This window comes from Pelecanus crispus, chromosome 10, assembly GCF_030463565.1.
Source record: "Pelecanus crispus isolate bPelCri1 chromosome 10, bPelCri1.pri, whole genome shotgun sequence".
NCBI classification, from domain to species: domain Eukaryota; kingdom Metazoa; phylum Chordata; class Aves; order Pelecaniformes; family Pelecanidae; genus Pelecanus; species Pelecanus crispus.
The window spans coordinates 18,211,991-18,237,833 of record NC_134652.1 but is presented as its reverse complement, the minus strand read 5'-3'; the positions used below and the strand labels follow the sequence as shown (position 1 = coordinate 18,237,833).

The window sequence follows — 25,843 nt, the reverse complement described above, 5'->3', positions numbered from 1 at the left end:
GCAGGAAAGTAGTTACCTTTTCCCTACTGGACATGCCACAAATAGCAGTATATTCCAAGGCAAACAGTAGAAAGCAATGTTGGCAATGCATGCCAAAGGTATATTTAAAGATATCTCTAGTGTTTTCTCTTTGTCTTTCATTGCCTTAGTATCAAAACAGTAAAGGGTTTCTTTTATTGTAAATTTAATTTAAAAAACTTTTTGTTTGTTTGTTTTCTCTCTTAAAAAAACTATCCCTTTTTTAAGCAAATTAATTACACAGAAGTAGCAAGTGTACAGGCTATTCTACAACATATTTGTATAGTGTTATTTAGTTGTATCTAAGACATAGTTCCTAGCTAACAACAGGAAGAATTATTATTATTTTTTAAATAAACTGAAAATTAATGTGTCCTGCAATTTGGAAAAGTGAGATTTGGAAAAGGTTTGAAAGCAGAAATTGATGGAACTGGGCCATTAAACCCGCTGAAGACCTGGTTGATATTTTGAGATAATTTTGCTATGGTCAATATTATTTGGATAAAGTCTCTATCAGTAATGGCTGTTTTAAGGAATGAAAGCATATTTGCACCTGTCTGGAGTAGTTCTGTGCAAGAAGTCCCAGCTGATAGAAAGCAAGTGATGTTACTGCTTGTGTAGCACCTGGTTTTGATTTCAGAGGGGAAACAGAAGAAAATTACTTCAATGGGTGGTGACATTAAATACAGCTGCTGCCTGGCAGAAAGCATGTTATCTCCCTTTTACCCAAGTGAAAACACTTCTACCTTGCATTATGGATAGGATCAGAGCTCCAGCTGTATTCTCCCAGAGGAAGAGACAGAAAGTGATGCAGTCCCCAAACCTTTCCTGCAGTTATGAAATAAAGTTCAATAAGTTTGTGATTTTTATTATGCAGAGGAAGATGGGGACGACCAGAAGGATGTTTCTGATGGAGCTGGCAAGAAGAAAAGGTTTCAGAGTAGAAAGTGAGCTAAGGTAGGAAAATGTTTATATGTGTAGAAGTAACATGTAATAATGCTGCTTGAAGCATTCTAATTTAATAAATGCAGTCATACAACTGACTGTGTTTGAAGTTTTTGCCTCTGTATTTAGTGGATGTACTTTGCTCTTCCCACTACACAGATACTTTAGGGTTTCAATGGGTGTTCCTAAAGCATGGTTTATTTCTGTTGTCTTCTGGGCAGAGAGCAGGCAGAACACAAACATTAGCAAAATTTCTAATTTTTTGCTTCTAAAATCTGTGGTTCTAATTTATCTTAAGTGTCAATTTTAATGTGTCTGCTTCTTTCAGTGTGCTGCTTCCCACATGGAAAATACAAAATGTAAGATGTGAACTCGCAAATGTTTTTCATGGGAGATGTTTCTATGCATTTGCGTAGTCTCACTGGAATCAATGAATCATGTCATGTCTTCAGCTGATCTAAATCAGCCATTGTTTATTTCCCCCTTCAAGTCAGGTTAAGATTAATCTAAATTTGATGGCCAATTCCTGAAATGAAAAGAAGTTAAATATAAAGGAATGGAAAATGTGATGGGTTCAGGGGACATTTCTCTAAAACATCTCTGATATTCTAATATTTAATCTTCCTGTGAGTTATACACTGATGTGAGCCTCAAACTTACTGGCTTACACTTTGGTACAATCTGGAAGAGCACTGGAGAAAAAACCTGGGAATAAAATACCATAGATGTAGCATTTCAGGGTGAAAATGTACTCCGGCTGCAGATTTGACTGGTGGTGTTTCAATAAGCCAACTCATTTTGAAGGAAGCCTTCCTCCAAATAGTGCTTTTCATGAGTGCTAGTTATATCATTATGCAGTTTTCTGAAAGCTACATCATTATGTAGATTCTCTGAAAAGCTGGAAGAAAACCAAGTATTGATCATTTCTCTGTATCTGTATGCAGATAGTATACAACTGGGTCCTCCCTATAAAAGCTCATTTCCACAGATTTTTCAATCCCATCAACTTTGAAAGCCTGAGGAAGAACGGAGGATGAAATAATTTGTAAAGCAAGATTCAAGCAGGTATTGAACAGAAGTAGGCAATTAGCGTCTGATACAAAACTAATTGAATTCTCAGGGAAAAGAAATGAACTGGGCTGTTCTGAATCCTACATTAACAATGCATTGAGGACTGAGTAGAGGCTTTATCTGGGCTGCTTTGACACACAGCTATTTATTGCCAATATTTCAGACTTCCTGGAAGTTGTATGCAAGGCAGGTGTTATGTTTAACATACATGTTTAACAGCTTAGCTGCTCCTGGATGAAACAGAACTATTTAACTGTTGTTTTTTGTTTTTGAAAATGCCAGAAATGCTAACTTTGTTACTCTCTGTGCCAAGAAAAAAGCACAGCTGTACAGGTACCAGAGGAAACTGGTGCACAGCAGCTAAACTGCTTCTGCGAGCATAGCAATGGCAAAGTTCCCAGATCTGCAGCTTGGTACAAATACATTACATATGAATATTTTATATAAAGTGAAATAAACCACAGGAAACAGAAGTTCTGTGTCTCTAACTGAATCTTTTTTTTTTTTTAGTCAAGCAAAGATGTGACAGTTTAATTAAAGTAGAACCTGGCAGTATTAAATACTAATAATATTTCATCAAGATTCACCTAACCTAGATTTGTAATCTTTTAGATTAAAATAATTTGGGATTTTTTTTAATGGACTCTGCTCTACAAGTTGCACAAAATGGAGAGAAAAAAATTGCGCTATACCATGACAGTTTGCATATTTCTGAAGTATAGTACATTCAATACATTTCTTATATATCCAAAATATAGTACATTAGAGTGCATTGGAGAGTTATGTGAGGGTCACTCCAGTGTTTGTCATTGCTACCTGGCGATTTAATGAAATCGGTGATTGTTGGTACGAATCAGGGTCACAAGGATAGTCACAAGGGGTTCTGTTGGTCTCCTAGAAAGTAGTTTGCTTTGCAAGGTTGTGCAGTCTTTAACAGTTAGCACACATCGTTTTTAAAGTCCCTACTAACCAGCTATCTCTACCAGTGGAGCCCTGTCTGCTTGGACAGGTAGATGGCTTAACTTGTCTAGGTGTTACAGAAGGACTGCAAAGCAATCTGTCAGGTCCATTTGAAATTTACTGTATATGCACAAGGCTGTCACCAGCATGGGCTAGCAGGAGGTTGCAGAGGCTTGCAAATGGAGGTGGCTGCTATCAGGACAATTTATGTTCCAATTCTAGGCGTGTTTCTGTAAAAACTAAGTCAAATAATGACTCTGTGCCTTCCCCCAAAGACGTTTAGGAATCTGTTGACTGATATCAGTTAATTTTGGCATGTATTTCACACATACCGAGGTCCTACAGGTTTCATGGAAATGAAGAATTTCCTCCTTTACCTGTTGTCTTTGTGGGCGACAGCACCCTCCTGGGGGGTGGGTGGAGGGAGTATGCTAGGAATCACTCCAAGTTTCCTACTAAGTTAGTAGTTTTCTCAACTTGTTGAGGCGCATCAGCAGGCCAGGCAGAAATTTACAGATCATCCGAAGTATGTATGTAATTTTTTCTTGAAACATAACTTTGTCTCTGTGCATTATTTTCCTGTGGAAGGTGCAGAACTGTGTCTTTTTAATAATGAACTATCATGGGATCCTTTCCAATGTTATTCTAGTACATCAACCCAAATTTAGCGTAATAACCTTTGTGCTATTGTATTTTTCAGCAATGTACATGATATAATCTATTGAACAATAAGTCAATCTGTAAATTTTATATTCACTAAACTGTCAGTTTTGTAAGAGACTGGCCTCTTAGTAGCAAGGAAGTGGTCTTTAGAAGGAGTGCATAATTCATAAGATTTAAGTCATGAACATTTGACAATGACATATGTAAAGAGCTTAATGTAAGTACAGAAAAGTTAAATTTACAGAAAGATATTACTAGCTGTAAAGCTTTAAAGAATTATTGTTAACAGACTTTTTAATACTGTAAAGCTTTCACTTGTTCATCAGGAATATTGGGAAGGAGCTGTCAGGTATCGTAAAGCAGCCTTTTCATTATGGTACTGCTTGTGCAAGCCAAATATTTGCAGAGTTAAAAAAACCCGTGTAACAGGATAGTGTCTTATGGAAGGCAAATGATGATGAAAGAAAGAAAATGCTGCACTTAGAGGAGCTGTCAGTCTAAAGTCTTTCCTCAAAGCAGATTCAGTGGCTGGAATAGATATTTTGTGATATGAAAACGCAACTGCTTCCCACATCCTAACGTACAATATATACTACAATTTTCAGGAAGTGCATGGTAAATAAATGTGGAAATAGCAGCTCTGTATCTGTGTACAGTTGGGTTCAGGAAAAAAAGAAAGCTTCTTTTTGTGTACTTGACAGTGACTCTGTCACTCATATTGTGGCTGAGAACAACTCTTACCCGGAGGTGCTGGACTGGCTGAGAGGACAGGCTGTGGGTGACAGCTCCAGGTTTGAACTACTGGATATCTCCTGGTTCACAGCCTGCATGGAAGCGGGAAGACCAGTTGATTCAGAAATGAAGTATCGTCTCATGGTAAGACAGATCCTTCAGTGCAAATACAGTGACATTCAAAATGAATGACTGTGGTTATTTTTTTTTTTTTTTACCTAAAAACATATATACTTGTGTTGTGACACAATTTTTGAATTTGAAAGGGTTTTTCCCTAAATTTTTTATGAATAATTCACACAGTTTTCATAGATTAAAAAGACCTTCCATACCTTCTCTGTCAGTGTCTGGTAATGGTAAGTTACCATGTTACAAACTGGTAATATACATCATTCCTGTTAAAAAAAAAAAAAAAAAAAAAAAAAAAAAAAAGGGTTCTGTTAAAGGGCAAATATCCATCAGTGAAGCACTTGCTGTTGTTGTGGTACTTGTGGTATTTCCACAAATACTTCAGCATCATGGTAAATGTCCCACTGAAAGCAGTGCTTTTTAACGGGCTGCTGATAGAATACCTTGCCTCTTTAAAATAATACAAAAATATGAAAACCATTGCTGCTGGGCCCTTGAAGGAACTGTGAAATGAAGGCTGCTGCAGTCTGTGGACATGCATTTACAAACTTGGCACCATCAAATAAAACTGTGCTAAGAAAAAAAAGGTTTTATTATATTGTATTATCTCTCAATAGGAGCTGTAAGTCAGCGGATATTGTGAATGGCAGGCTGATTATTTGGTGAATGGTGTTTGACCTTGAAGCAATGGATGATGACATATTTTCGTCTCTTCTATATCTGACAAAATTATGTGCTAATTTCTGAAATGGGAGCGTAGTGTGAAATGGAGGTATTCAATACCCCCAGTACGGACTGGGGTGTGGCAGGGCCGCCCGGCGCGCTGTGCACAGTGCGACGACAGCACGTGCCACTGGGCCATGAAATAGACCCTGCGCTGCGGCAGGGTGAACCTGTTCGCTTGTTCTGCACGCACTCGGGTCTCGTGGTGATGGATTTAATGTGCGCCGGTGAAGAAATGAATTCATACATTAATTCAAGAGAATTACAAGTCTGATCTAAAGCTCTCTGAAGTAAATTGAGGGATTCCTGCTGATTTCTGAGGGTCTGGATTAGGCTCTGTGTGAACTGTGACCCCACTGCAAAATGGTAACTGGGAAACCCATGAGCACTGGGACCACGGCAGGGTCTGCAGCACGTACCTTCCTCTGAGGCAGAGGATGCCTGAATGGTTAACAGCAATATTGTACTGTTGGCTGCTTCTTCATCCTGATGTTTAGATTATGAGGGAAAAACTGTAGCTCCTGATTAATTTTTCCAGTCACCTTTCATTGCCAGAAACTATTTTCCAGAATTTTATATATAAGAATTACTGTTTAATAACGCTTTGGGAGGGGGTAGGAGTGAATACACCAGATGGAGCTGTCGCTCTCAGACTCAGCATAATTCCATGACAGAATATGTGTTTATATTCACAATCCTTCCAATGAAGTATTTTTGCAGTATTTTTCTAATATTTTCAGTAAATCTGCTGGAGGGAGAATAGACCAAAGAAATTAATGCAAACCAGAAAAAAACCTGAAAACCTTGTAACTACTGCATTATGTAATCTCACAGGCAAACAAGTCATAAAAATATAAATACTGGGAATGCAAAGAAGTTCTCTGAACAAGAAATAAACCCAAAATGTGAGCAAAAGACTGTGAAATCTGCCTAGAGTTTCACATTAGGATTGAAAGTAAACCAAATTACCCTTTATGTATGTTCTTAATTTCAGTAGTGCGTGAAGACCTATAGATTCAGGTATCTCAGAAAATATCTTTTCATAGAAGTTTGGTTTTTTTTTTTCTTTTCAAAGCAAGAAATGCCTTTGTCTTTCTCCAAAATGTCTCCAACAATGTGGAAGCTTACTGGTTTTTTTGTTTGTTTTTTTAACAATCAATGAGAAGGCTACTGCAAGTTGAATTGTCTCAGTTTTCTTTTATATATAAAAGTCCTTTTGGAATACTGCTGGAGCAGATACTTCTGAAAAAGGTAGCAGCACCATCAGGAGATCATTATTATACTTTGAGACTGGCTCTGCAAGTAAGAGCTTCTGCTTTTATTGAAAGATAAAAATTTCATGCTAATAAATGTAGACTGCAATAAGCAAGCCAGTTACAGCTCTACCATTAACTTTAAAGCTTGTAGTTAAGACCAGTCTTAATTATATAGTGGTTCTAAACTAATAAATATTTTTGTAAAGCAGACAAGGAAGGAAGAGAAAGGATTCCAGAAGTTCAGCAAACTTAAAAAATAATTTTATTGTTGCAGTATCACCATAATTTTTTTTTCTGCCTTGAGAAATGAAGAAGGATTGAAGTAAAAGTTAATTTTCTTTTTAAGTACTAGACCATACTCATACATAGTGTAATATAATTGGAGTTTCACTGAAGACAAATTTGGTCCATTATGTCAGTCTTGTAAAATGTGAAATGGAAGTGAATTAGCAAACCTTGAACTCAGGCTACATCATGAAGGCTTTGAGGTAAGAGGAATGGATTGCAGTGGGGGAATGTTTTGGGTGAAATCTCGTCTACGTGTAGATTAGTGATGAAATTCCCATTAATATCAATAACAGTAAGATTTCATCTTTCAGATCTTACAGTAGCCTATTTGGAAAGTTGTTCTTCATTTAGGACATTTATTTTAATGCAGTACTAAAAAGAAATGTCCTTCTCCATGCAAAACAAAGGGAATAAAGTCAAAGTTACAGGCCATTAGCTAACATATTAATTACAGTTGTCACTAAAGTACATCTTTCTGTGGTTGCGAATGATCCGAGAGATGCTCTGCTGTTAGTGATTTATAGAGTATAAAAGGTTGGGTGACCAGATCTAAGATGGTCTGAATTCTTATTGATTCATTCGGTAACAGTTGACTTTTATAGTTAATACCCATCATTTAATTTAATAGGCTATGGAAGTGTGGTAGCCAAACATCCGCTTAAAAGGGAAATAAAAATATTTCTCTGGCAAAGGAATGCCTTTGTCCAGACACACCCTTCCCACCACAAGCAGATGGGTATTCTGGACAACAGCAGGGCATGGACAATAATATGTAAGCAAGGGCATCCCCACATGCTAGAAAGTAGTACTGTTTCCTGGGTAATAGAAAAGAAAGAGGCAAATGGGAGGCTTTCAGAGGGATAAAAAGAAAGGAAGAGAACCATAAGTGGGTTGGCATCCTCAGCAGCATTAGGAACTGTGCTGTGACTGCATCTCTTCTGCCTTTTTCTCAGTCAGAACCCAAAAGTTAGTTATTTTTTTAGAAAGGGAAAGAGATTTATTTCCTTGAACAAAGGATTTCCCTCCACATTAGAAAAACGAAGTACTGCATCTTTTGATCCCTTGCCATATCATGTGACAGGCAACTCATATATTTAACATTTTCTGGAGTGTCTCATTCTGTTGCTTCGTGAAAGAGAGAGGCTCTTACTAATGGAAAGAAATCCTTCATACTGACAGTCAGAGTTTCCCAGAAAATAAAATGAAACTTATAAACTGGCTGCCTTCTCTTCATAAAATGCTGGATATCAGCAGACTTTATTATTTGATCAATGCTGTCTGGACTTTACAAAGGTGCTGGCTGTGGAATAATGTGGCCTGACGCAGTCTCTAGTATCTGCACACCTTATTCACTGCTCTATTTTCTCTCTCTCTTCGTTATTTCTCTATGTCATTATACTTCTTTGTTTGTGTATTAAAAAAACAGTTTGACAAAGAGCAAAGTAGTCCCCTACAAGGTGAGTTCTGCAACTAAGCGTCTCTGCTGTACAAACTGATGTTAGTGGTACAGACTGATTTTTCCTACTTATGCCATGTGGAAAATATCACTGAAGGAGTGGCAGTGACATTCACTGTTACTGCAGCCTGGATATGGGGTACAAACTCTGACTAGCTCTAGCAGTTAAGTAGCCTACACATTTGGATATTTTTCAGTGGTTGCCTCTGTGTGGTTTACCATAACTTCATTTTAATGTAGTGGAGGTATCTGCAAAAAAAAAAAAAAAAGGAATTTTAATGCTTACATTTTTCTCATATCTGTAGTTGTTTCTTCCCAGTACTATAAACTATTTTGAGGTAGTGTGAGTTTCCAGGACTGCTTGTTCTACACTGTAATTCCTACTGAATGAAACTTTAGGTTTGTCCCATAATCTGTACAAATGATTTTATCCCATCTGGTCTTCATACCAAAAAGCAGTATCAATCCTGTTCTTATGTTCTGCTGATGATAGATCATCTCTTTAGTTCTCATACAGACATCATAATATTCCCTACAAATCAGACTATAGTAATTACTGTTTGCTAGATGTTTTTGCTGATTTCTAGCCAAAGTTTCCTCTGTTTTTATATATAATCAAGTCCTGTTAATTAAAAGCATAACTATTGCTGATTAAGAAAAATGCTCAAATATCTTTGCTAAGGCAGGAACAGGAGGTTTATGTGCCAGTCTGTCACCCTTTTAAACACATAGAATTTCTGCATTAATTTTCTTCTCATCCACAATGCCAGGTAATTCTACATGTAGGGCTATTGTTCTTTGTGTGTCTATGTCGTAATGAAGATAATAGCTTATTATATATTCTATTCGGTAATGTTTCTTCACAGTCTTTGCAGCTGGCACTATCATTTCAAGCAGTATATTAGCTGTAATCAATCATAGTTTATGTGATTTAAAATCAATTTTAAAGTATAATTCATGAATGTGTGCAAAAGTGGATGAGTTTTGCTGTTGATCCTGGCTGAAACCCATTTCGGTTATTCCCAAGAGTGGTCTCACATAAAATACCTTCCTTCCTTTCAGTGTATACTATGAAAACTGCCATATAATTCACTACTTCAGCTGTGCAAGCAAATGCGTTCTTTTTGTGTGTGTGAATACTGTTATTTAAGTACTCTGTATCAAACACAAAGGCAATTTAGCATGAAATTATATGGAGGGGGGTTGTGAAGGCACATACACATATTTATAGGTTTGCCTAGCACAAATGCTAGCTTTATGTCTGCATGTCTTTGGATACAGGGAAGAAAGGGCTCATCATTCCATTATTGGGGTGAAAATTTTCTCTGTGTATCTTGGTGATACGTTTTGTTGTTGTTGTTGAACCATTTCCCTGCGGCTTTGGGATAGTGCAATGCAATACATTTTTGACAAATCTGCCAAATGTTTTCAGACAAAATGACAAATAGCAAAAAATACACAGAAATGCTGAGAACATTTTGGGTGTTTCCAAAGTATTTCAGATTTGGGCACTTTTAATGAAAGCAAAGGAATTAAGGGACTTTCTCCTTCCTTCCCCCCCCCACCCTCTGCCTTGGTCTAACATCCCTGATCTTATACTGAATCATCTAGTGTTTTCTGGGAAAACTCTCTGTTCTTTCAAGCTTATCCACTCTTAAAGCTTTGTAGTTTTTCAATCTTACTGCAATAATAAGACTAGTAGTAGAAAGACTTGCCATATAGAGAGACTTTTAAAAAATGACAGTGTCATTGAAAACTCTCTGCAAGAACTTACTGTAGAAAATGAAAAATCCCAGTAATCACCAGATAAACTGGTATTGTAAATGCAGCCAATGTGAAATTAAATGTTTTTCCTAGGAAGATGGTAGGAGCATTATTATTCTCTTGCCTTACTCTCTTTAAAGGTATGTATTTTGGGCTCATGAAATGTATTTTTTGGATTTTAAGCTATTTGACAGGTGTTTCACCAACCCTTCTCCCCTTGTTTTTTCTTGTTAGGAACAAGATCAGTTGCCTCCTTTGAATACACCTGAATCAGAAGTGCCATCATTTATTGCAAGCAAAGTATCTCAGTACTCATGTCAAAGGAAGACAACTTTAAATAACTACAACAAGAAATTCACGGTAATACTTATTCTATCCATGAAATAAAAACTAATGTAAGTAAAATAATTAATACAGTACTTGCATCAGTATTTTCTTTGGCACCTTCAGCAAATTCATGAGTTAAACAGGCAGCACAATGGTAACAATTTTAAAAAGTTATAAATCTGGCATACTTAAATTAAGATTGGGGGCAAGCTTAATTGCATCCTTTAAGTATTGCTGAAAGCTTAATAGAGTGGATCTTTAAATACACTAATAGCTTGTAAACACATGAATTTTTAAAACAAATGATAGAAAAACATTCTGAAAATGTCTTTTAGCCTTTCATCACAGTCTCATTTGACAAGTTGGAAGTAAAGATAAGCAAAAGTTTGGTTTAGGTCAGTCCAAGGTACTTCACAATTGTGCTGCCTTCTCTTTTGCCTAGGTGTTCGGTTCTTCAAAGTGTGGTTGTAAGCTTCAGATTTTCACAATTGCTTAGTTATGAAAACAGATTGCATGATCAATGTAATTACTTTGACATGACGAAAATACTCTTAAATTTTCTAGTTAAATAGAAATCTTAGAGAGTGTCATATATCCTATTTAATGCTCATAACATTACACAGTTCAGTGGGTGTGAAGAGCCCGAGTCATCTGATCTAAATTCCTCTTAAATTATCGTACCTAATGGCTCCTCTTGGTTGGCTCTAGATACTCGGTGACAACACAGACTCTAATGTAGTATAGTTTGAATAAATCTGGCATACTTACATTCATGCTTTTCAATTATAACATAAATTAGCTCCTCATCTTCCTAAAGTTTTATTATTTATTTCATTATTTATAATTTTTATGCTTTTACTTTGTGTGTCTATAAATACACACAAATCTTTCAAGTAAATATTATCTGTAAGATCCATATAAAAAGAATAAGAACATATATCAGTAATTTTAGAATAAAAACCATATACAAGGTAAATACTAAAATGTCTGGGAATTCATGTCTTCATTCAAAATGTCTTGAGCTGGGAATGCACAGATAAAATTTAACCTAAATTTTGCCTTGTAGTGATGCTTTGAAATAATCATCAATTATACCAATTATATAATAGTGTTTATAGTACTCAAGTAGGTTAAACTGTTTGCTTATTTAAAAAATTTTCCCTTTTTGGGCAATCTGATGGGAACTGAGTTTTCATCCTGCTTTGAGCCTGAGTTTGGACTAGAGACCTCCTTAGGTCTCTTCCAACCCCAATGATTCCAACATTCCCAAAACTGCTTTTTTTGAAATGGCTACCATGTCCCACCTCCTACTAGAAAAACAAGGCTGTGAATGCTACCATTTAACCTCTTGAAAGCAGTCATTCTTTTTCACTGTTTACAAATATCGAATACACACTGTTGTAGGGGAAGATGTCTATGACCCAAAGATTCTGTAAAATACCCACCTTCTTGGAGAAGTAGGAAGTGCGTGCCTTAGTTCTACACTTCCTGAAAACAGTGGAATGTGGGAGTCTGGGTCTTTGAATTTTCTGTAATAGCACCTTTTGTTAGTCATTCTGGAGGTAAAACATTAAAAGTAATTGTGATGGTTAACAGCAAAGTACAATGGCTACCTCCTAGAAGGCACAAAGTTGTTGATTTTTAATTATCATTAACATTTTGAGCACAGAAAGGTCTAGAATAAGGTAGTTCCATTTTTAATGATCCTTTTAAAATTATTTTTCCATTTTCAGAGTCTGAGTTCTCCAGTGAATCTATAGTTTGTCTTCTTGCTGTTGAACTCCTGAATTTAGTCCAAGATTCAGTTCAAATGAAAACTATGATAGCAGCAACGTATTCATTGAGTGGTTTCTGTTATACCTGTATTTCACAGAGAGGCAGTCCCTAAATTACTTCCAGGTTTATCATTGCAGCAGTCTTAATGTCAGAGTACAACTTGTATTTGATAAATGAATTTGCTGAATGCGTTAGAAGCAGGGCAGTTAGATGACAGAAGCACTGAGACTCCCTTCCATTATCCTATATATCAAACATTTCTGAGCCTGGGTAGAAATCGGGTTTCATAGTGACAAAGGTGGCAGTTTTTCATCCTCGTACTTTGAGAGTAACTGTTCTGAGTTCATGCTGTATTTTATTTCTGGAGGTGGTACTGGACAAGTTGATAATGCATATGAGTCTGTCTAGCATCTGCATCCTGATAGTTGTAATGTGCGGTGGGTTGACCTTGGCTGGATGCCAGGTGTCCACCAAGCTGCTCTGTCACTTGCCTCCTCACCAGGACGAGGGTGGAGGAGAAAATAAGGTAGAAAAAAGACTTATGGGTCAAGATAAAGGCAGTTTAATAAAGCAAAAGCAAATGCCACACATGGAAGCAAAGGAAAACAAAAGATTCATTCTCTACTTCCCATCAGCAGGCAATGTCCAGCTACTTCCTGGGAAGTAGGGCTTCAGTATGTGTAGCAGTTGCTCTGGAAGACAAATGTTGTAATAACGAATGTCCCCCCCATCTTCCTCCTTTCTCTTAGCTTTTATTGCTGAGCAGGTGTGATATGGTATGGAATATCATTTGGGGTTAGCTGTCCTGGCTATGTCCACTCCCAAGATCTTGCCCATCCCCAGCCTATTGGTGAGTGGGAAATGTTGGAGGGACAACCTTGACACTGTGCAAGCACTGCTCAGCGGTAGCGAAAACACTGGTGTGTTATCAACACTTTTCTAGGTACCAATATGAAGCACAGCATGATTAGGGCAGCTATGGGAAAGATTAACTCCATCTCAGCCAGACCCAATACATAATGTAACTTCTTAGGGCTCTTTTTCCTCACAACCAAAGCTTGCAATGACAGCTGAAGGCTTGGGTGGTTATGGACTGCAAGAGCTGGCCCATTCCCTGGAGGCCTGCCAGTTAATCTGCCTAATGTCACAGGAGCCTGATTTTCAGTTTTTCTGTTGTTTTGTTGGTCTTGTATTAAACCTGTAATTCACGTTCTCAGATAAAAGTGTTCCAACAGATTTTTCAGTGCAAGCACTTAGCAAATGCACTGAAGCGTTGGTATAATTCACTTGTGCGTGCTGTGTGCAGCCAACCATTAAATGACAGATTTTTCCCTGGCTCAGTGCCATACATCCTGAAAATTAGGTCCAAACCATCTTGAATTATGTGTTGATGATAGTATTTTGTTATAACAACTTCATTCTGTGAGTCAGGGTTGTTCCTTTTTCTTACAGATTTTCTGTTTTCTTTGCTTAGCTTGAAAATAATGTTTTTTGATCTTGCATATAACAGGGGCATAAAGCTATTTTTTGCTTATGCATTCTTGGATGAACTCATGGATTCTTCCTTTTACTGCACTTTGCCCTGATACCCTGTATCAAATTCCTCTTTCAAATGAGTAGTAGTTATGCTTGAGAAAGAGTGGTAGTCATGTTTGATATCTTTTAGTCTCTTCAGAAGAGCAGGAAAGCAGTCACTAATAGGCAGTGATGTGTGTACAACGAGGCTTTTGAGTGCGCTGATTTCTCGGGAGAGACGCTTTTGGAGACTTGATTTCTGGAGAAACTGGTGATTAGTGATCAGTTTTAATCTAGAGTCCTGTTTTGTATATATTTTACCATGAAAGACCATTTATTAAAACCAAATAGCAGAGATATTTGATGACAGCTCATGAGGACAATGTGGTGGTTTAACACACTAGATGCTTTTTCTGTGTTCAAATGTCCCATGTTTTCCTTCTATTGTAATAGCCAGAAAGTAACTTACAGGAAGGTGCAACAAACCAGTTTTACATCATGGAAGAAGCTACAGAAGGGTTGGCAAGGACTACAGGTGTGAAAGTTTCATGACTATGTCCAGTATAATCTCTTGGGCAATTCTACCCAAATTATTTTTTTATGAACTGTTGAGTAGTAGCAAGGCCTGTTTTATGAAGAATAGACTAAGTATGTCAAATAGCATGCTAAGGAGGAGACAGTGGAATTGTGTGGCAGTTCATAGAGGAGAAATGCAACTGCCTCAGACTTGTGGGGCTTCATGCTGTCTTTGGGTCACTGTGCATCACATACTGTGGCCTCATGGTACAAAGGTTGGGAACCACTGCCACAGGCATTACTGATTTGGGTGATTCAGGAATGCACCTGAACCCAGAGCCCTGGCTCCATGGAGAACCATAGCTGTTTAGATGGGTAAAGATGCAAAACAAAAGGGAAAATTGTTTCACCTGTGGCTGTACCTTAGCATGTTTCCTTTATGTTTGTCTTGAACATTAATGTTATTGCGGAACATAATATTACAATATTGTTCTCTGGCTTATTTGTAAATAGCTAGCCTTCCTTCCCCTCTCCCACTGAAAATATACACTCAGGGGCTGCATTGTGTTTTTGTGTGGTAAAATAAATGGAGTCATTCTGCTGTGCCCAAGAGGGATTGTTGGATTTGAATATTAATACTAGACTGCAATAAAATCCAGAAAGACGTTCTTCTGTGAGGAAAATACAATTTAATTCTTACAGAAGAAACTAATTAAGTCAGAGGCAAATGGTTCTGTGATTCTGAGACTTATTGCTAATGCTACTGAATGTTACTCTGCTTTGGCTGTTACTTATGGTAATGAGAATGTGGATGTTTAGCATGGGAAAGATGCCTGGTTTCCTTTTCTGTTAGAAGGGGGGGAAAAAAATCCCTTTTTTATTTTCTCTTCTTTTGTACCTACAGAAATATGTATGTGTTGTGCCAATGGCTCAAGCATTTATTATTATTTCATTTTCAAAAGACCTCAGGAGAACCTCAACTTGAATTTTATAATGAACTTGGGAGCTCTGTAGGTAGAAAACCACTAACTAAATACATACCCTTAATAACATGTACTGTCTTACTGACATAGCTTACTTCAGTAAAAATTCTCCAGACAGTCCAAAAAAATGGCAAATTTTGTAAATGTATATGAAGCGTATACCTGTCCAAAATAAACTGGTGGTTTGGTCTAAGGAGGAAATATCTCTTCTCATTTTTTAAGGTAAGTGGGAGGGTGCTCCCTAAAATACAGACAGAATAGAAATATACCTGCACTTTTTGGCAACCCAAATTTGTATGTATATATCAAGTCTATGGTGCTTTCTTTGGCCATATTAATATGTGTAATATACTTCTAAGGTTTTATTTTTCTTATTACACTGTATGTTTTTATCTGCAGTGTTATGTGATTGACGCTCTAACTAGCATTGTTGTGCTCTGTCAGCAAATCTTCCACAATTGTCTTGTTTTCTTTCATGTTATGTGGAAAAAATATGGAAACTTCTCAAGAGCACCACTCTTTTCTGTTGTAAGAAATGAGCCTGCTATTATTGGTTAATATGAGCAGTAGCTGGAGCTAACAGATACTTATTTCTAATAACAGTGTGTGTACAAGGACCCTGAGATCGTGCACATTATGCTATTACTGTTATTTTCATTCTTTCAACTCCTTTGTTTCTCCAGCTGATGTAAGATGATGTGGTTAAAATCTTTGGACCTGGGCAAGTATTGGGATTTTCAGTTCGGATATCAACAATAAAATACAAAAAAAATCAGATTAAACAAAAATGGATAATTTCATTTATTTGGAAATCACTTTAGTCAACACTACAGGTTGGCTCAAATTGCTTAATTCTCCTTGAAATAAGCACCTGAAAGTATTTATTTTCTCTCTCTGTGTGTACAAAAGGTATTCACATGCCCTATGACTCTTCCCATTGACACGTGAAAGTAGGATTTACACAGGGGAAAGTGAGAAGAAAATTATTTGAATGGATGGTTCATTCTAAATCTCTATAAAATCACTTTGGTCCATTTTGAATGGACACCAAACACTGGCAACAGCAATGTGATGAAAACTAGGACCCACCCTTTGGATTTACAATTTACTAAATAAATTTTAAGTAGAAAACAGTGATTGAGAGGAAAAGCAATTTAACTGAAATTGCTGTTCTGAGTATAATAGCCCTACAACAGGTGTCATGTAGGGTGGGTTTTTTGTGTTTGGTGTTTCTTTTTTTTTTTTTTTTTTTGTTCATTTGGGGATTTTTGGTGGTTTAGCACACTTTGTTATTTAGCTCTTTGGCAGATTAAGTTCACCTGTACAATGTTATGTTACTATTTTTTTATTTGTGCTTCAGTAGCATTTGCAGGCTCAAGTAAGATAGAGGCCTTTTTTATAAGAGATGCTGTACAAACACATTAAAAGACAACTCAAGCCCTGGAGAGTTCATAGCCCTAATAGCAAATGAAAGATAGCAAGGGAAACAATGGCAGGAAGGTGGCTGGAAAGAGTGGCTGGAAAGCTGCCTGGCTGAAAAGGACCTGGGGGTGTTGGTCGACAGCCGGTTGAACATGAGCCAGCAGTGTGCCCAGGTGGCCAAGAAGGCCAACAGCATCCTGGCTTGTATCAGGAATAGTGTGGCCAGCAGGAGCAGGGAGGTGATTGTTCCCCTGTACTCGGTGCTGGTGAGGCCGCACCTGGAATACTGCATCCAGTTTTGGGCCCCTCACTACAAGAAAGACATTGAGGTGCTGGAGTGTGTTCAGAGAAGGGCAACAAAGCTGGTGAAGGTTCTGGAGCACAGGCCTTATGAGGAGCGGCTGAGGGAACTGGGATTGTTTAGCCTAGAGAAGAGGAGGCTGAGGGGAGACCTTATAGTTCTCTACAACTACCTGAAAGGAGGTTGTAGTGAGGTGGGTGTTGGTCTCTTCTCCCATGTAGTTAGCGATAGGACAAGAGGAAATGGACTCAAGCTGCACCAGGGGAGGTTAAGGTTGGAAATTAGGAAAAATTTCTTCATGGAAAGGGTAGTCAAGCATTGGAACAGGCTGCCCAGAGAGGTGGTGGAGTCACCATCCCTGGAATGTTCAAAAAATGGATAGATGTGGCACTTCGGGACATGGTTTAGTCTAGTCTACCCTTGATTGGTTTAGTGTGGACTTGGTAGTGTAGGTTAATGGTTGGACTGGATGATCTTAAAGGTCTTTTCCACCTAAATGATTCTATGATATCTAAGGTCTGAAGCAGCTTTTCAAGGTCACATGGCAAAGGAGCAGTGGGAGTAGGCATGGGAATAAGACAAGTGCCCTGTCCATGAAGCTGTAATGCTTTCGTTATAAAACAGATTAGATTGGAAATGTTTTCTTGGTAGTATATATTGGTGATGTCTGTTCTCGCAGAGTCTTAAACTGAGGTTATTAAAGACTATTTTGCAAGTAGCAATGGAACTGCTCTGACAGTCTTGTTGAAACGAGCAGGATAGTATGAAGCATAGCATGGGACCATTAGCTTCTTTTGCCTTTCTGAATGTGAGTGGACTCATGTACTCTGATATTCATGTTGAAAGTTATTGGGTTAGCTGTTCAGCAGGCATAAACTAGCATGGCATTATTAATTATTATTTTTTTCCAAGAATTGTTCTCATATTAGTTGAGAATCTTGTTGTACTGATTTCAGTGTTGTGATTTTTAGCATTTATAATATAGTGTTTTAGTATGCATTTCTACATGTGCAGAATGCTCACTGGTAACTTTGTTTTATTAATGGTATTCATAGAATCATAGAATGCTTTGGGTTGGAAGGGGCCTTTAGAGATCATCTAGCCCAACCCCCCTACCGTGAGCAGGGACAGCTTTAACCAGATCAGGTTGCTCAGAGCCCCATCCAACCTGACCTGGAATGTTTCCAGGGATGGGGCCTCCACTACCTCTCTGGGCAACCTGCTCCAGTGCTTCACCACCCTCATTGTAAAAAATTTCTTCCACATATCCAGTCTAAATCCATCCTCCTTTAGTTTAATACCATTACTCCGTGTCCTGTCACAACAGGCCTTGCTAAAAAGATTGTCCCCATCTTTCCTGTAGGCTCCCTTTAAGTACTGAAAGGCCGCAATAGGGTCTGCCCACAGCCTCCTCTTCTCCAGGCTGAACAACCCCAACTCCCTCAGCCTGGTCTCATAGGAGAGGTGCTCCAGCCATCGGATCATTTTTGTGGCCCTCCTCTGGACCCTCTCCAGCAGTTCCATGTCCTTCTTGTGCTGATGGCTCCAGAGCTGGACACAGTACTCCAGGTGGGGTCTCACCAGAGCAGAGCAGAGGGGCAGAATTGCCTCCCTCAACCTGCTGGCCATGCTTCTTTTGATGCAGCCCAGGATATGGTTGGCTTTCTGAGCCGCAAGTGCACATTATTGACTCATGTCCAGCTTTTCATCCACCAGTACCCCCGAGTCCTTCTCCACAGGGCTGCTCTCAATCCCTTCATCCCCCAGATGGTGTTGATATCAGGGGTTGCCCCATCCAAGGTGCAGGACCTTGCACTTGGCCTTGTTGAACCTCATGAGGTTCACACAGGCCCACCTCTCCAGCTTGTCCAGGTCCCTTTGGATGACATCTTGTCCTTCTGGTATGTCCCCTGCACCACTCAGCTTGGTGTCATCTGCAAACTTGCTGAGGGTGCTCTCAATCCCACTGTCTATGTCATTGATGAAGATATTAAACAGCACTGGTCCCAGTACGGACCCCTGAGGGACACCACTTGTCACCGGTCTCCATTTGGACATCGAGCCGTTGACCGCTACCCTCTGGATGTGACTATCCAGCCAATTCCTTATCCACCGAACAGTCCACCCATCAAATCTGTATCCCCCCAATTTAGAGAGAAGGATGTTGTGGGGGACTGTGTCGAATGCTTTACAGAAGTCCAGATAGATGACATCCGTTGCTTTTCCCTTGTCCACTGATGCAGTCACTCCTTCACAGAAAGCCACTAGGCTGGTCAGGCAGGACTTGCCCTTGGTGAATCCATGCTGCCTGTCTTGAATCACCTCCCTGTCCTCCATGTGCTTTAGCATAGCTTCTAGGAGGATCTGTTCCATGATCTTCCCAGGCACAGAGGTGAGGCTGACAGGTCAGTAGTTCCCAGGGTCCTCTTTTCTTCCCTTTTTAAAAATGGGCACGTTTCCCTTCTTCCAGTCACCAGGGACGTCACCTGGCTGCCATGACTTTCCAAATATTATGGAGAGTGGCTTGGGAACTACATCAGCCAATTCCCTCAGGACTCTGGGATTCATCTCATCGGGTCCCATAGACTTATATACATTCAGGTTCCTCAGGTGGTCTTGAACCTGATCTTCCCTTACAGTGGGAGGGGCTTTACGCCCCTGGTCCCCATGTTGTGGTCCATTGACTTGGGAAGGGTGAGGAGAGAGGTTGCTGGCGAAGACTGAGGCAAAAAAGTTGTTGACTACCTCCACTTTCTCCTTGTCTGCTGATACTAGGTCAGCATTCTTGTTCATCGGGGGGGTATGCTTTCTTTAACCTTCCTTTTCTGGTTGACGTACCTGTAGAAGCCCTTCTTGTTATTCTTTATGTCCCTTGCTAAATTCAGCTCCAGCTGTGCCTTGGCCTTCCTGACCCCATCCCTACACCACTGGGCAGCTTCGCTGTACTCTTCCCAGGATACCTGTCCCTGCTTCTGCTGCCTGTGCAGTTCTCTCTTGCTCTTTAGTTTGACCAGCAGGTCTTGACTCACCCGTGCTGGTCTCTTCCTTGCCTGATTTCTTGCACCTGGAAACTGAGAGCTCTTGCACTTTATGGAATGTGTCCTTAAAGATCTGCCAGCTCTGTTCCATTCCCCTGAGGACCATTTCCCAGGGGGTCTTTCTGACTAACTCCTTGAAGAGCTGGAATTTTTCTTTCCTAAAATTTAGGGTCCTGACTATACTCCTCGCTTGTCCCATATCCCTCAGGAGTGTGAACTCCACCAATGCATGATCACTGCAGCCCAGGCTGCCTCCGCTCTTGATGTGACTGGTGAGCTCACTTGCGTTGGTGACCATCAGGTCCAGTATTGCATCCTCTTGGGTAGGTTAGGTCTTAAATACCAGGTATTAAATGAGCTTCAAAATTTCAGTCAGTACATCCATCCTCTTCCTCATTTTTAACATAATTCAACCAAATCATTGTATCTGACCCTCTGGGATATGGAATTCCTTTCCATCCCCAAATTCTTCCATAGTCCAAGTCTCGCCAACATACATTCCACAATTTCAGGCACGGATGGAAAATTTGAAATAACTAAAGAACTGAAATGTAGCTCAGCTATCTTTCACATTTAATTAGAGCAGCCCCTGCAGAATACCCCAGAGATTATAAAAATGCCACATGTTGGAAATCTCTAGAAATTTAGTTTCCTGTTGAAATAGTACCTTTTAAACAGGCAATCTGAGTATTGATCTGATTGATAAAAAGATGGCAAGGTGCTTAATGTAAGAAATACAAAAGTTTAGAATAAATAAGGGGTCAGTAACTTTCCTTTTTATATCACCATAAGTAGATTTCACCAGATATCTAATAGATTGCAAGCTTTTTCTCAGCTAATACAGAAGTTTTGTGTGCTTTTCCCCTCTGGAATATTATTCAATATGGACTATAATATTCAATAGACAGCAATTCCACTTGCAGATTGGTTGCTCTCTTTTTTTGAAGCAGAAAGATTTTATCAAAAAGAATGTCAAAAGCATTTTTATGTAAAAAGACAGATCTGTAATTAATTGCAGCATTTGCAAGCAGTATTTTGTACAGGGAATAATGAATATGCAGTCCTATTTAATTGTTTATTTAAAACAGCTTAATGAGCTTCCAAAGGCAGGAAAACACTGAAAAATGCAAACTAGAATGATAAAAATGCTTGATTATATTTTCTCACTGACTGTCAACAGACTCTGAGTAAAATGCTACATGTGATTGTCTTTTTCAGCAATGGTGGTGACACAGCTTTTCTGAAAACTGCCTTCCCGCTAGTAGGAAGGGGATAATATCTCTCTAAAACAGCAGTGGTACTGGTATATGCAGACACATTTATCATGATGGCTGATTATTCAGTGTAGAATACATCTATTTAAATGTGTATGTGAGAGGCCACCTGTTCGGAGTAAGAAAAAACATCCGTAGACTTTTTGAGCCTCCTAATCAAGAAGATGACTTTGCCAATCTCTGTCTTTACTACATACTGCTGAGCAGGTACTTACAAGAACTGTTTTCTGTCTATGTTTTGTCTGTATAGACTATTTTAACAAGAAGGTAGGAGCTATATCTTTCTGGTTCTGTCCCCTAATTAACTCTGCTAGTGTTAACTGGAGTAACAAATTTCTTGCCAAACACAGCTTCCTTGAGTATTGATGTGCACAGGTTGTAAAGAGAGAAAAAGAAAGCAAAAGTAATCATAATTTTGTGAGTGGAACTGTAAACCTCACTTAAAGCAAGAATTAGCATCATCTACTGCATAGTAGGAAAGAATCTTTGAAGCTGATAAAGAAGAAAAAAAATAAGAACTTGGGAGAACATTGGAATATTGGAATAAACCCACAACAGAGGAAACATCTGACTCTTATCACCCCACCTGTAAAATATATTTCCTCATTTGCTTTGCAGTACTGTGTAGGCTGTGTTTTTTCTTCCAGATGCAAACTAGGATGAATCCATGTTGCTTGTGACCTCAGATTGATAGTTTCCCCATTTTCTGCATTAGTTTTCTTTCTAAATAGGAACTATAATGTGCACCTGTCTTTAACCAAAAGCTATGTAATTAAGTACAACATAATCTGTCAAGCAAATAAAGAAAAAAGAATAGCAGTTGAATAAATCCAACAATTAGCAAGAGCTTTAGAGACAGCTGTAAGGAAGCTAAGGTTTTGTGCACTGTTTTTTAATAGAATGACTTTTGGGCTTGGTTTCTCAAAGGAGTGTTCTCCCCCCACCCTTTGATTCCTTATACCCAAGGGCTAGTCAAACGTAAATAGTGGTAGAAACTTCTAGATCAAGCATCTTTCTAAACAGCTCTCTACCTCAAGAGGTCTTTCATGAAATGTTATGAAAATAGAGTTGCACAGCACTTACTATAGAGGGTAATCACAGTATCTGTTAAATAAAATTAGGGTATCTGTTAAATATGCAGCTAAGGGAAGGATTCTTCCAGTGAGATGGACAACAGGTGACTGATTCTTAGAGAGATCAAGGAATAAAGTTATACTGGTGATATAGAACAAAGCAAATTCTCTGTAGCAAGCCCTAATTAATTATCTAATTAAGTATTTTTATATACTTTAATATGGTAAAGCAGGGGGAAAAAAAAAGGAAAGTGAAATGTGTTTGTTCAGCTAAGGTACCTATTTCTTCTAAAGAGATACTGTCAAACCAATTAAGATCTTATATTTTTCATTTGTTTAGAGGAAAGTTTTGCAAAACCTAGGGTCAGGAGAGACAACGTTTTCTTGAAGATTTTGATTAAAGCCTTTATTTCGCTTCAATGAGAATATAATGTTTATAATCTGAACAACACAATGTATCAGATGGTCTATTTTTCTAGAGCTGACCAAACAATTAAATGTAATATGTAAATAATCTGCAATCATTGTGAAAGGTACATTTAATTTTAAGAAGTTGTTCTATTTTAATGATCTAAATGATTGTACCTCAAGTAAAATCTTTTTGTTATTGTTTAAATTGGTCTGCATTTCTTCAATGCAGGGTGACGGATGCTGTTCTCAATTCCACAGATGCAATAAAGGGACGAGTGCACTGGATTTGCTGTCATGTCAGTTAGTGAGCTTGGAACTGACTCCAGTTCACCTAGAGATATTATGAATGTAGCATTTAGGATGTGCAAGGCCTGTTGGTTTTTACTTGGCTTTATCTTCCAATATAAAGCACATTAATGCTAAGATAAAAATCAAAACAAAATCTCTAAAATTATTTCTCTTTATACTATATAATGATACATTTAATTACAAATGAAATGAAATCTGAGCCTAAATATGGACAGTGATGCCATAAACACGGAGGGCAGGAAAAAGCTGTTTAATCTTATTCCTTCCTGCTATCCACTGCAGTCATTATTCTAGTAAGTCATTTGCTGTCGATATTTGTATCATGGAGTGTTACTCATCCTTATTCCAAAACCATTTCTGAACAGACTCTTGGACTACAGCTCAGTGAAGTGATAACTGCAGGCAGATGCACACTGACAGCTGCTTCTTTGTTATTTTGTAATGCCTTGTGGGTCAAAGAAGAAACAGGAGTAAGTTGGAAAACAGGAAGGATACAGAGCAACTGATACAGTGGGACATACGGCCCTTTCAAGGCCGGGATCTGTTAGCTGCTCTTTAGAGACTGGCTGAAGAGTAGGAAATGGGGAATGTTCCGGCAGAACTGCAGGACACAGTGCAGTGCAGGAGCTTCACAAGGCTGGCTTGTTTATGGTCTGTACCTAGCCTGCACTGTGCCATTTGAATGGTGCACAAGAGCATCCCTAACAACCAGGTGTGGGATGCATTTTAGATAAATATTTTGCACAGTGAAAGTCTCTTCTGGAAATGGCACACTCGAACATCTCTGAAGAACCCACGTAATTTTGCAGTCTTGAAAACTTTTGCGGTTTTGTGCAAGGTTTCATTAAGAACTCAGATTTCCAGCTGCTAATCAGCTGCAAGCCTTCATAAGTTCTTATCTTGGATAATTCACAAACTTTTTTTGCAGTATTTGTTCTCTCCCAAGACATAGTGTTCTACAGTGGGAAACCAAAAAACTGCCTCTCTTCTCCACCACTGTGCAATGAGTTCCCTGCATTTAATTTCTAAAAATTGCTGCTATTAAGAGATATACATATATTCTGGGAGGGAGGGAGACTCCAAAGCTGCATGAATGACATATGGATAGTTTAAAAAAAAAAAAGAAAAAAAAAAATTACTTGCAATCTCCAGGCAGTTTTGAGTGCAACATTGAACAGACCAAGCCATTGATAGCTGAAGAACCATAAAGAAAATCTGTTTCTATTTGCACAGGTCATATATCTTAAAAATGAGGAAAAAGAGAGTTTGTTCCCTAAATTAGTAAATAGAAGCATGGCTACAAGTTCAAAAAGAAGAAGGTGGTTTTCAGTATTGCCACAGACTCCTATCTGGTTGTGTCTGAAAATGAACATGGCACATACTGACCTGCAGATTACTTACGTTTGGGCACAGTTCTGAAAATTACGGCACTATTTCACATTGATTTATTAGATCTGCGCAGAATATGGAAAGTCTATCTCACAAAAGATTTTAAAGTTTGGCTTTGTTATGCATCGGAATCTTTTCCCACATTTGCCTCTAAAATACAGTTTTTATGATACCTGGAAAATTTTAAGTGGTTAGAAAATTATGCTGAATTTTTTTTATGAAGTCTAACTTTTCACCCTAGTATAAAGAAATCATTCTTGAATTAGCATACAAAGTAACATTTCTAAGGAGTACACGGAATAGTTTAAGCTTTTATTAACCTTTAACTTTTTTCTACACCTCCCTCATCCCCAGGATGCCTTTGAGATAATGGCTGAAAATTATGAGTTCAAAGAAAATGAAATATTCTGCCTGGAATTTCTGAGAGCAGCTTCTGTGCTGAAATTCCTTCCATTTCCAGTAACCAGAATGAAAGATATACAAGGGTTGCCCTGCATGGGAGACCGAGTCAGAGATGTCATTGAGGTAACGTACCTCTGAATTATCTGTCAATTGATTCTTTTACAGATGTACTTTTAGAGGTCGCAGAGTGCAGCATTGATATCTGTGTGTATTTACACAACCTTCTATATTTCCTGTAATAACATTACATTATCCTTGTTACTAAGAACGCAATGATTTCTGGAAACCTTTTGTAGTAACATAAGGTTCTGTCATGGAATCCCCGCCCTTAGGAATAAAGGTAACTAATGAATAAACACAAATTAGTAAATAATGCAGTATCATCTTTGTATGTAATTTTTAAAGGATCACTCTGATTTAGATGTGACAGGTTAACTGTTAATAGTTTTGTTCATGTGACTTCTGCCCTTGGCAACATCACTTTGCTCACCTGAATGCTTTATTAGAAATACTATTTTTGCAAAACTAGTAAATATTTTAGTACTTTAATGTTAAATCCTACCTTGCTATGAGTTATAGCAGAGCCTTTTATCTAGCTGATGGATGAACTGTACATTCTTACTGGAGCTTTGAGTATTCCCTGCATTTTTCTTTAATTCTGAGCCTTTTCAGGCCCCCACATCTCGGGTGCTGTTATTCCAGCAGGCAGCTGATCGGGGGTCTCAGCTGTCTGGAGAGGTCATGGCTGAGCGTTGTGATTCACTCTGGCTCCTTGTTTGCCTCACTCCACCAGTTAAGAATGTAGCCTCTGAAGTGCTCTTTGTACCTACTACCTAACAACTGGGAATTCAGTTGTGATCCCACAGAAAACAGGATGATTTGGGGGGGTTTACTGGTGTGTGTGGGGTTTGTTTGTTAATTTTTATTAGAAAGACTCTAGAAAAATACCTATTCTTATAATGCTCTTTCTTTTAAGAGAAGTAAACTCAACCAGATAATGAAATCTAATTTTCAGGACAATTCATTGATAGCTTGTGATAAATAACTACTTTCTGGCTGTGAATTTATGAGTAAATAAGTACTGTGAAATATATTCCAGGGT

The 25,843-nt window shown here is 38.4% G+C and overlaps 1 protein-coding gene across 1 annotated transcript in view; it reads left to right on the top strand.

Annotated features, from left to right (window-relative positions):
* Positions 1 to 772: 772 nt before the first annotated feature.
* The window catches only part of DNTT (DNA nucleotidylexotransferase), a 96,884-nt gene continuing 71,813 nt past the window's right edge, over positions 773 to 25,843 (top strand). The window contains exons 1-4 of the mRNA XM_075717859.1: positions 773 to 975; positions 4,359 to 4,533; positions 10,240 to 10,365; positions 24,694 to 24,864. Of these exons, the coding sequence (XP_075573974.1) occupies positions 773 to 975; positions 4,359 to 4,533; positions 10,240 to 10,365; positions 24,694 to 24,864 (675 nt within the window). The remainder of the gene's footprint in view (positions 976 to 4,358; positions 4,534 to 10,239; positions 10,366 to 24,693; positions 24,865 to 25,843) is intronic.